Here is a 12,625-nt window from a genome sequence, read left to right as displayed (position 1 = left end):
ATAAACCAAAAATGTAAACAAGTCACAGTTTCATTTTGTGTACAAAACATTTAAATTGGATCAAAAAGATGAAGATTAACAATACATTTTATTAATTTTACATCATAGAACTGAAAGATTTTAAGAATAAGAGGAATGAGAGAAATTTCAAAGTCATTTGAATTACTTGCTTTAAAGCATCTTATTGTCAAAAAGCATAGAATCTTAAACTTTTTGCCATCCTAACATCATCTTGGAACTTATGGCTGTCAGCAGTATCATGGCTCTGTGTCATAATAATTAGCTGACCTCTGTCCTATTGTTGCTTGCTAGTGTAAACAAAGGGTTGAACATAATTGCTATATATCCTACTATTGTAAACACACTGGATAGTTTTATGTTTTGAAGACTTCATTACTGTTTCCAGCAATGCAGCCCTGACGCAGTACATCATCTACATTTCCTCATAAGGTAAGATCTGTCACTAGGTTACCTAAACAAAACATAAGCAAATAAAAAGTAAACGACTCTTGACCCAAACATGTTGAGCAGCTTCTTGTTCTTGGCTTACATTTTTGACATTTAACTAAAGAAAGCACTTGGTTTGTTGTTTAACCATATTACATTGTCCCTTGAACATTTTAAGTTACTTTAAATATGAAGTTGTTATAAACCTATCTTACAACCTTCAACAGTTCTATGTATTTTATTACTGTTCTATGTTGCCTCTTACATGTGCTGTGATTTAAGCTGTAAAATATACTGCTTCCATAATTTTCCCAATAACTCTGGGGAATGACAAGCACCAGCAGGTAACTATTATTGTGAATAAAATAAGTACAACTCAAACGTTAATTCTTTTAAGTAGATGATAAAGAATTAGGGAGGAAAAAACTCAAAAGTTTTTTGAAATGCCAGTTTTCCTATTTCACATCTCTGCAATATGAACTGGTGGAATAAAATATGCCATTTTTATACCTCATCAATAAATAAACTTAAATACCAAATATTTACATAACAAAAATGTGTACACATTGTATACCTACAGAAACACGATCATTGTCAGTGCTCAGTAAAATAATAGTAAGTAAATCATGTAAAATGTCAGCAGTAATTTGTATTCATGTTCTATTCAGTTTTAAAACAATGTTCAATATGTGAGCGTTTTGAAGAAATATAACACAATTAGTAGGCACTCGCGTGGCGCAGCAGTCTGTTAGGCTGGCCCACCACCACTGAGATCACAGCTATCGGGTGGCCGGAAGTCTACACGGTCCTGACGGCTATGTCTCGGGGGGTGGCTGAAGCCCTGGGATGGATTTGTGCCCCATCCAGTGTGTGTCCTGCACCCAGTGTTTTCCAGTAAAACAGGACCCACAGCTGTCCTGACCAGGATAAAGCGGTTAATGAAAATGTAATAAAATTATTAAATTGCTCACGAGTTCAGCCGTGTGGTAGCCAAAACGATTGAATCAGATGAGCTACTAGTTACTTGTTGTCTTAGGGGTAATACTGTGCTGCAGCTGGTAGAGTGATTGCCATGCAGCAACATAGGACATGGGAAACTGGTATTGATTTCTATCTCTGGTCAATGTCTGTGAGGAGCTTGATACGTTCTCCCTTTGTCCACATGGTTTGAACGGAATACTCTGGATCGTTGCATCTTCCAAAAACATGGAAAAAATGGATTTGGCTGCTTCAAAATCTACATGTGAATTAGTGGGTGAACTGGAGAGTGTGTGGTGCCCTGTAATGGATATGCACCCTGTTCAGTTGCAATGGTTCTGACACCACATAAAAACACTGAACATGGTGCCAATTCATTACAGCGCTTTGACCACCACACCTTAATATTATTAAAAACAGATCAACTGGATTGTTTAGGTCATTCATAAACGTACTCACAAACTCACACTTCTATGGTGCTGTTTCATGAGCTGCTCTTGTGAGTCGTCCCCTGCTAAGTCCATATTTAGCTCGTTTTCTTGTTCTGCTCCTCTCCTCTTATCCTCCCCATTTTTGACTTTTTCATCCTCCTCCCCAGAGAAACTGACAGAGTCACTAAGCTGGCCCAGATGCTCAACAGAGTCACACTTCTCTAAATCAGAGGCGATGGTTTTAAGGCTGAAAACAGAGTTGGAGTCTGAACCGACTCCCACTACAGATGCTGGTCTCTCTTTTTCCCGCTCCCACCAGCCAGACTCCCTGTGTCTCTCCACCCACTCTTGTGTCTTCGCCTCTCTGCCATCCACTTTATCGTTTGACTTGGTGAGGACTCCATACTGTCCACCTGCAGTCTCCGTGCTGATGACCGCCTCAGCTCCTACAGGAGGACTTCGTGCACCAAAGGATTTAGTAGATCCATCTTCTGAATGATCCTGTCCCCTCTGAGCATGAATCTCCTCACTGATTTTCTCCAGGCTTTGCAGAGTGAAGGAGTAGCGCTTCTTTGCTTCGGTCACATGCTCTTCTAACTGATTAACCTTCAGTTTGTGTGTCTGCAAACATGATGCAACAAGTATGAGCATAACTTTACTTTGGCTTGGTTTAATGAGTAGTAGCTAAACAAGTTCGTAGACAATTCTTTGCCAAACTAATAAAGATAATTTTTTTCAGACAAATTAGAGCAGACAAAAAAAACCACAAACTTCCAAGAAAACAGGGATGCTAGGATGCTAACATGGTAGCCCACCACTGCTCAGATACTAAGCTCTCAAGCTCAACTCTCAGCTCTGCTATTGGCCGGTCGAGCGCCTAAACAAACATGACTGTCTATGTCTGAGGGTGGGCGGTCCGAAGTGATTCTTTATTGTTGCTTTAACTATGACCTCTGTCAGGGTAAGGAGTCTGCAGCAGTACAGGAAACACAACTAATCAAGAAAAGAAGTTGCGATATGCAAAAAAGAATTCAATTGTACTGTACATGTGTATATGTAATTACGACAAATAAAGCCATTCCATTTGACCTACATTATTATTATTATTATTATTATTATTATTATTAATAATAAAAAAATAACCATTGCACCTATAACATGTTACTGCCACTAAATTTTCTTAATAAAGAGTCTGAAAGAAATCTAATAAAGAAATCTGAAAATACTTTGTCATGGATAATAAACTGCATGAACTACATTGCAGAGGGTTCGATATGTATGTATCTCTCTTTCTATCAAACTGACCTCCAACATGAAGTTTAACTGAGATTTGAGTTCAAAGTAAGGTTTCGACTTCATAACGGTCCTCTTGAGAGACTTCTGCAGGTCCTGCACATGAGCCTCAGCTGCCTGACACTGCTGCGTTACACGCATGTGCTCACGCTCACTTCGTAGTCGCTCCTCCTCAGCCTCGTTTACCTGTGTACAATAAAAAACATTGTCTTAAAATACTTAACATTCAGCTGGGCTTGAAACCAGAACCAATATAATCACAATTTGTTAATATGGTACCACATTATAACTAAGACAGTGTAATTATTACAAAGGCACATGTGCCTGGACTACCTTAGTATTAGCTTGCCCTTGTTATAAAGTTTTCACCTGACCTACAGCCACACGACTGGATTAAAGTATCTCAAAACAGCAAGGGGGGTTCACAGCAGGTCACAGATACTCTATCTGATTGAGATCTGGGAATTTAGAGGCATCTTGAACTGACAATTTAATCAAATCATCCCTGGACAGTTGTTGCACCGTGGCAGGGCACATGATCCTGCTAAAAGAGGCCACTGCCCTGTCCGGTTCCAGGCCCCTTTGCACAAAGCAAAGTCTATAAAGACATGAAGAAAATCTTGTTTTAAAAAAACTTTAGTGGCCTGCACAGAGCCCTGACCTCAGCCCCAAAGAACAGTTTTGGAATGATTTGGAACATCAGCTGTGGCTTTCAGGACCAACATCAGTGCCCAGCCATACAAATGCTCTTGTGATTGAATGAGCAAAAATCCTTCAAAGTCAAACTTCAAAGTCTTGTAAGAAGCGTTCTAAGAAAAGTGGCTGTTATTATAGCAGAAAAGATCACATAGATGTTACTCTATATTAATAGAAATGGAGTTCTGAAGCAGTAGAGGTAAAAAATGGGGGAAAATGCATAAAAACACCGTCAACAATGAAGTACTAACAATTTACACACTAATAAAACAGTATAATTTCACAGCAGGTACCTTAGCAGTGGCATGATTAAGCATCTCCTGCCAGGTTTGATCCAGAGTCTTGTGTGCTCCGAGCCCCTGCTCAGCTACATACACCATCTCCCGTGCAGCTGTGTGCATGGAAACAGCCCTCTCGAAGCTAAGCGCTGCCTTTTGGGTCTCCTGCTGTGCCTAAGAGGCACATGACAAAATCACAAAGCATTAGAAGAGACCGCCACACAAACAAGTGTGCAAAAACTGGTAAAGAATTATAATGATAAATCAAGTGTAGGTTCCGTATTGTGTAAAATCAAGATTACACTGCTTGGTAAGATCAATAACTGTCGCACAATATTCAAAAATATCTTGTCAAAAATATGTCAGAGACAGATTGTGAGATTCTTTGATAATGGATATGCAAATACAATATCATGTCACACAGTGGTCATAATTTAAGATTTTGAGCCACAATTTTGGACACTGCCAGAACTTGTCTGTCTTTGCTCACAGCAGCACTAAATGGCCACTGAATTGGTGGTTGTCATGGTAACAGAATCGCAGTTGGATGCTGAATTTAATTGTTCAATTTTAAAATTATGTTGCTTTCAATTTCCACACACTGTAGCCTATTAGTAATTTTTATTAAAAAAAATAAAAAATAAAAAAGACTGCAGCAGTAGTAGGCTTATTTCTATAAAGATTTAATATTTGTCAGAAATTTCTGAAAGTAAGAAAATAATTACCTCTTTAGCTAGTCGTCGTGCTTCATAGTAAGGTCTGGCTTTCTCAATGCAGGAGCCCAGCTGAGAGCTAAGTGCATTCAGTTTCCTCGCTAACTCACTAAGAATCTTCCTATAGCTTGACCGTTCTTCCTGAAAAACAATCATGAAGCTCTGTGACGTATTATGTATCAGGTATCTGACACAATATTAAACAACATTCTTTACTAAGTAAGCTACTGAAACAGGATTAATAATATAGCACTAGAAACTGGAATATGAACATTAGATTTGATAACTGATACATCATTGCATTGATCTTACCTCTAGTTGCAGCTCTAGCTGGTTAATTTCCTCGCTGGCTTCATTTAGGTGCTCCAGCTCCTCCTAATTGAAGTGAAAGGGGTTTAGTTAGCTAGTACAACTTCATTTCACTTCGTATGTAGAGTTAACTGCAAACCTATTTCCACTTTAAAAATAAATAGCAAAAATGAATGCATAATCATCACACACACATGCCTGCTCTTAATTACTGGTGGTCCATTAATTGAGTGTACAAACTACGATTATTATTAATTGTAGTTTGTACACTCAATTAATGGACCACCAGTAATTCAGCTCACAGCAGATTAACCGGTTAGCCGATAACCGACAAAGAAGTCTTTGTGTGGTTAATGTTGGGAGTGGAGCTACAGCATAAAGTTAAGTTCTGTCTGCTGATTTTTGTCTTACCCACCCTCAACGGGCACATGCCATTTCTGTTTACATACACATCTGAAAACAGTGCTGTAGCACTAATCAAATCGAGAAAAAACTTACACATTTATACTATTTTAAATAATGCACTATGAAAGTATGAGAAATTAAAATGAAAGTTTTTTAGTATGTAGTCTGACTGCATGTTAAGCTCCACACACTGTGTGTAATACTCACAAAAATGTGGACATTTTTAGCATGCCCCAAGATAGAACTTCATTTATTAACTTACATTATACAACAGGTAGTTCCGACCTTACAATCTGATTGGTTGAGAAGCATTCTAACTGTGCTGATATTCGTGATAACAGCACAACCTTTTCACACCACAACTGTATTACTTCGCTGACGTGTTGCCAGTAACGACAAGCTTCATGCACACAAATGCGCACGCAGGCAACACAGACTTTTTTCCAATCGCGTTTTAAATCCGTTATCTGATATACAATCTAGCGCACTGTGTAGGGAACATAACGAATTGTCTAATTCACTATCTAGTGCACTATGTAGGGAACATAAATCCATGATCTGATACACAATCTAGTGCACTATGTAGGGAACATTAATGATTGCCATGGTGATGGTGGACGCTGGCGCATTTGGCTGCCGCTACCGTTACCGTATTTTACCGTATTTTATTGTATTTTTATCGTTTTTCGTTTTCATCTTTTTACACACCTTGTGGATCTATTTCTTTTATGTTACTTTTGATACTTTTATTTGTGCTTTTGATACTTTTTGTTCTTTCTACTGTACATCGCGTCTGCGGCCGGTGGTGAACGGTGGATGAGTTTTCCTGGGATCGGCACGATGTTGAACTATTCCGTTGACCAGCTGAGGAAGTTCAACAACTGCACTACTCCATCGTGTATTTCAGTCATCAAACAGCTTGGACTCCTTCGCCGGCCTCGTTATATTCACAGGGGCTCCCGGAGAAAGCTTGTTTATCTTCGAAACGGTAACGCTATTCCATCCTTCTGGTCAGCCGTGCGCACTGTCGCTCCGCAAACACGTCATCAGAGCGCTGCTGCCTTGCACACCAGTAGCGGTGTAGTCTCCATGACAACGCTGTCCACGGAGTGGGATGGGAAACGCGGAGTGGACTTAGCAAATCTCCGTTCTCTTCCTCGTTCCTCACAGCCAACTACACAACAATACCACTTGAAAATGGCATTGCTTAATGTTCGTTCACTCAACACAAAAAGTACTGTACTTAGTGAATTTATATCTGACAGTGAACTAGACTTTTTCTGTCTCACTGAAACTTGGCATAAACCCTTGGATTATTTTATGTTAAATCAGACCACGCCAATGGGATACTCGTATATTGATGAACCTCGTATGGAAGGGCGAGGTGGTGGTGTTGCTGCAGTCTATAGGGATGATATTAAAATAACCACTTTGTCTTTTCCTGCTGCTCTTTCTTTTGAACACCTGGCTTTCAAGTTGTCAGGGCCTACTCCTCTGGTCACTGCTGTAGTTTATCGTCCGCCAAAGCCAAACGCTTCCTTTCTCTCTGATTTTTCAGATTTTTTAACCCAGCTTAGTGCCCTCTCATCCTCTGTACTGCTTATGGGTGATTTTAACATCCATATTGATGACAACAACTGTAAATTTGCCAGGGAATTTTTGGAATTGTTACAGTGTTTTAATTTCACACAACATATACATTTTCCAACTCATAAAAAAGGTCATACTCTTGACCTTGTCTGCTCTACTGGTGTCCTAGTTCATCAGCCGTCCAGCCATGACCTTACTGTCTCTGATCATTTGACAATCATCATGGACATTGAGGTCACTAGGCCCATCACTAGAGCTAAACGTAAAATATCCTTCAGGAATCTTCAATATATCTCTCCCTCTGCTTTCTCAGATTCTCTTGTTAAAAAGATGTCTGTCTGTCCTGTACTGTCTAGTAATTCATCTGACCTTGTCGATTACTATAATGACATACTCGCCTCATGTCTTGATGAGCTGGCTCCTTTGAGAACCAAATTTGTTTCATTTAGTCATTCTGCACCATGGTACACAATTGAGCTTCACCAAATGAAATCCCGTAAACGCCAGCTTGAAAGACTTTATAAGAAAACCAGTCTAACAGTACATTATCAGATTTATTCTGATTATCTTCAACATTACAAAGACGCTCTTACGGCAGCCCGATCCACTTACTATTCCGAACTCATACATGCTGGATCAACAAATCCTAAGACTCTCTTTTCCACAATAAATAAACTTCTCAAACCAATTGACAATACTACCAATTCCTTTACAGTTGACAAGTGTAACTCTTACCTCTCATTTTTTCAAACAAAAGTTGAGAATATCCACAATTTTCTGACAGTTTCCCCTGTCATCTCTGTTTCTCCGCCTATCTCATCTCAATTTATTACCCAGCCTCTGTCTCAGTTCTCACCTGTGTCTCTTTTGGACCTATCTGAGATCTTAACAGGGATGCGAAGCTCCACTTGTGTTTTGGATCCTGCTCCATCAAAACTTGTTAAGGGTTGTTTTCCAGTTATCTCATCACTTATCACAGAGATAATCAATTCCTCTCTTAGTTCTGGCTCAGTCCCTCAATCACTCAAATTGGCTGCTGTTACTCCCATACTTAAAAAACCTGGACTTGACTCTAACATTATGAGTAACTTTCGGCCCATTTCCAATCTTCCATTTCTGTCGAAAATACTGGAACGTGTTGTTGCCTCACAGCTCAAAGATCACCTAAATTCCAATAATCTATTTGAATCATTTCAGTCTGGTTTCCGCCCCCAGCACAGCACTGAGTCAGCCCTCCTCAAAGTCACAAATGACCTTCTTCTTTCCTCAGACTCTGGACAAATTAATATTCTCGTCCTCCTTGATCTTACTGCAGCTTTTGACACCATTAATCACTCCATTCTTCTGTCCCGCCTTGAATCCTCTGTCAACATCACTGGTACTGCCCTTTTGTGGTTAAGGTCATATCTCATAAACAGACAACAGTTTGTTAATATCAACAATTGTAGTTCTGCCATTGCTCCACTGTCCCAAGGCGTTCCCCAAGGCTCAGTGTTAGGTCCCCTTTTGTTTATTCTTTATATGCTCCCCCTTGGTGACATCATACGTCGGCATGGTTTACATTTCCACTGCTATGCTGATGATATTCAGCTTTACATCTCCTCCAAATCCATTAATACTGAACTTCACTCCACTCTGACAAATTGCATCACTGAAATGAAATTGTGGATGAAAGCTAATTTCCTCAAATTAAACTGTGAAAAATCAGATATGATCATCGTAGGTCCTACAACCCTGGCAAAAACCACAAAAAATTTTCAAATTACCATTGATAATGACACTTTGTCTCCGTCTTCTAACATCCGAAATCTTGGTGTAATTTTTGATAGCAACCTCTCTTTTGACCGCCATGTAAATCACATCACCAAAACTGCTTTCTTTCATCTAAAAAACATAGCACGTCTACGTCCATCACTCTCCTTTTCTGCCGCCGAAACCTTGATTCATGCTTTTATTACATCCAGAATTGATTATTGCAATAGCATCCTTTATGGTACATCTAACAAAATCCTAAAAAAACTTCAGTATATCCAGAATTCAGCTGCTCGCCTCCTTACTCATACTCGCTCCCGTGATCATATTACACCTGTTCTACAAAAACTTCATTGGCTTCCCGTTGCTCAACGCATTCAATTCAAAATTCTTCTATTCACTCACAAAGCTCTCCATAATCAGGCCCCATCCTACCTCACCGACCTGCTCCATCAGCACATTCCCTCCCGTAGCCTTCGCTCTTCTGAGGCTAACCTACTGTCCATACCCTCTAGGACCAAGCACCGGACCTGGGGTGACAGGGCCTTTTCCATAGCTGCTCCATCTTTATGGAATGCTCTCCCCAAACACCTACGAGATTGTCCTGACCTGTCCAAATTCAAGTCACTTCTCAAAACTCATCTATTCAGAGTGGCATTTAACTTGTAACAACACAAAATAAATGCTTTTATTTTTGCTATTCTTTTTAATAGTTTTTTATACTTAGATCACGACAGAAATGTGAAGTCCTAGATCCTAAAACTTGTAAAGTTTTCAGTTTCCTGATTGCATGTAAATCTGTCCTGTTTCTGTCTAATTTTAAGAAATTGTTCTATATTTGTTGTTCTCTCTCATAATTTAGCTAATTTTTAATGAACTGTCTTATGCTGCTCTCTTTGTTTTTATCTTAATTATTCTTGATGTTGATGTACTATTTTGATTTTGTACTATGATTTGTATGGTGTATGTACGTATTTGTTTTGATTATTTGTCTTATGTAAAGCGTCTTTGAGTATCTTGAAAAGCGCTATATAAATAAAATGTATTATTATTATTATTATAATGTGTTTGTAACGCGAACAGTTAGCTTAATAGCCCAGTTAGCAGCTCCTAGAAGTTCTGTTATCACCCATAATCCTTTGGTGTGTGCAAGAGGTTTTTTATTTCTTTTTTTTCCCTTTGGAGGTTCTTGCCTTCTTTTTCTTGAAATCTTACCTCACTGAAATGAGCTTTTGCAACTTGGGATGTCTGCTTTGTGGTGTTAAACTTTATATTCGTTGTGGAACTACTTTTTGGTGGAAGGTATTGTCAATATTAAAGCATATTTATTATGAAATTCAGGGCTTCTTTGATTTATTTTCTTTCTTTATTTTGTAAAAACTGTGGTATAAAAGCAATAGAACACTTGAGGTCGTGACTCGTGTGTTATCGCGAATAACATCACGGCTGCGACCGAATCACAGCCGTGATGTTATTCGCGATAACACACTCCCTCTCGTGCTCTATTGCTTAACTAATGTTAGACAAAGTTTTATCTTACCAACTGCATTATTAAGATTACCATGTTTAGTTAGCACCTGTAATAAGCTGTTCACTACCAACAGTATAAAATCTGGAATTTAAATGCTGAACTGGTTCTGCTCACAGTGATTGTTAATCTTGCTGTTTTACATTACGGTCATGTTCATGACATTACTGTTTTTTCATCAATAAAATAAAATGACTTGTGGATATCAAACTCAGTGATGTGTCATATGTTATTGGACACTGAAAAGTTTTTCAGTTAATCAGCTAATGATGACTGGTTATCAGTTAAAATAAATTGGCAAAAGTTGCATCCTTTTAGGATTTTAAGGCAAATAGAACATGGTAATGTGAATAATAGGGAAGCTGTAGCCTAGTGGTTAAGGTATTGGATTAGTGATCTGGAGGTTGCCGGTTCAAGCCCCACCACTGCCAGGTTGCAACTGTTGGGCCCTTGAGCAAGGCCCTTAACCCTCAATTGCTTAGATTGTATACTGTCACAACTGTAAGTCCCTTTGGATAAAAGCGTCTGCTAAATGCCGAAAATGTAAATGTACTAAAACTAATAAATAAGCAGTTAAAAGTAATTGTAAGTACAAAAGGAAAAAGAGTTGTTTTAAAAACCCACACATTCCTGAGCACAAACTACAAGTGATTTCCCCAACAATAATGGAACTGCGAATTAAATTGTTCCCAATGGTCAGATCAAGTTGGATTGTAGTATAAGCTGTGTATTAAAGATAACAGAGTTCCTTCAGCCTTATTCTTTCCAGTAAAGAACATGTTCAGTCAACATTAAACAGGTGAATTTCAGCTTCTCATCAAAAGCTTGGTGAAGTAATTTGTTATGCTGGTTGTATTAATTGTACAGAAAAACACGACAATATGTTTTTAAAAAAATCAGCAGAAGCACTAGGGGTCTTCCAACACACACACACATACATACACACACACACACACACACACACACACACACACACACACACACACACACACACACACACACACACACACACACACACGAAGGTGTCTATCATTCTGGAATTGTCGATAGTATTTCCATTAAATCAGAAAAGCTCTAAGCTAGACTTTAGAACTAACTGATCAGTCATAATTTAAATATTAAAGCACCTGTATTCTTGGATCCAGTTCATCAGGTTGTTTCCTATAGTCGTCCTTCTCTTGTTGTTCCAGCACTTCACACCCTGCAGTCTCTTCAGTTGTAGATTCCTCACTAATGTCTTTGTGTTTACACTGATAAACACAATCTTCCACTTTTTCACTGAAATTCTGATCCAGGTTTTCGTGTTTGAGCTCACACAGAGCTCCAGCAGGATTCTCCCTTTGCTCCAGCTCCATGTCCACTTGTTTTATTGGGTGTTATGACAGAAACGTAGCTAACGATATAAAATTAATAAAAAAAAAACAAACCCTCAATATTCACAGTATATTGCAAGCATGTACATGACTGATACATAGTCATCTTTCCCTTTCAGCTAGCATCCTAATTAGCAAGCTTAGCTAGGTGGTTCGTAAACAAAGCCATTTGACACAATTTCCTAATCTCCAGTCGTAATTAATGCAGTAATTTGAGTTTCAATTCAACCTATATACACAATAAATAAATAATTAAATAAATTAGAAAAGCGAGTAGGTTAAATATCACAATCTGTCCGACCTGAGTGACTTCTCGAAAGCTATGCGCGACTGATGGTAAATACAAAACGCTTAAGTAGACTTGAGCAGCTTCGGCCTCCGTATAACGCTGATGTCGTTAACCACAGGGAACATGCTGAGGCTGCGGGGACTCACAGGCAGTTCATGTTCCAGTACTGAGTTAGTCATGACTGAGGGGCTTAACCTGCTCTCTGTGTACGCGGGTTATGAGTCACATTCTCTCATCAAACTATTAGATTTTTACTTTATTTAAAAAACTGTAATTAAAAAAAAAAATCTTGTGATAGTGTAATATGACACATTAACCACTTACAGTTCTTCACTTGCTGATTAACTTGTGTTCTTAACGTCATGTTTAATAGAAACTGTGTATTACACTCCAGACTTCACTGCCTCTATATTTATTACTCAAGTACAATGTAGTTATCAGGCCGGATCTTATAACTAGATCTTCTTATAGATAAATGACATGGTATTTTTATTTGCTTGTGTGCTCTTCTATAATCCATGTGGGTTTCCACTGGGTACTTCA

General features: G+C 38.7%; 1 protein-coding gene across 1 annotated transcript; it reads right to left on the bottom strand.

Annotated features, from left to right (window-relative positions):
• Nucleotides 1-1,767: 1,767 nt before the first annotated feature.
• On the bottom strand, nucleotides 1,768-11,775 carry sh3bp5la (SH3-binding domain protein 5-like, a). Its single transcript, XM_063016865.1, has 6 exons — nucleotides 11,548-11,775; nucleotides 5,149-5,211; nucleotides 4,849-4,977; nucleotides 4,139-4,297; nucleotides 3,162-3,335; nucleotides 1,768-2,477 (listed from the first exon to the last, which is right to left on the bottom strand). Exons 1-6 carry the CDS (start codon nucleotides 11,773-11,775, stop codon nucleotides 1,881-1,883), a joined length of 1,350 nt encoding a protein of 449 aa, XP_062872935.1. The 3' UTR covers nucleotides 1,768-1,880.
• Between the last annotated feature and the right edge of the window lie 850 nt (nucleotides 11,776-12,625).

Source organism: Trichomycterus rosablanca, chromosome 20 (genome assembly GCF_030014385.1).
Source record: "Trichomycterus rosablanca isolate fTriRos1 chromosome 20, fTriRos1.hap1, whole genome shotgun sequence".
In the NCBI taxonomy this organism is placed as follows: domain Eukaryota; kingdom Metazoa; phylum Chordata; class Actinopteri; order Siluriformes; family Trichomycteridae; genus Trichomycterus; species Trichomycterus rosablanca.
Note: the sequence above shows the minus strand (reverse complement) of the source record. Positions and strands in the feature narration are given on the sequence as shown.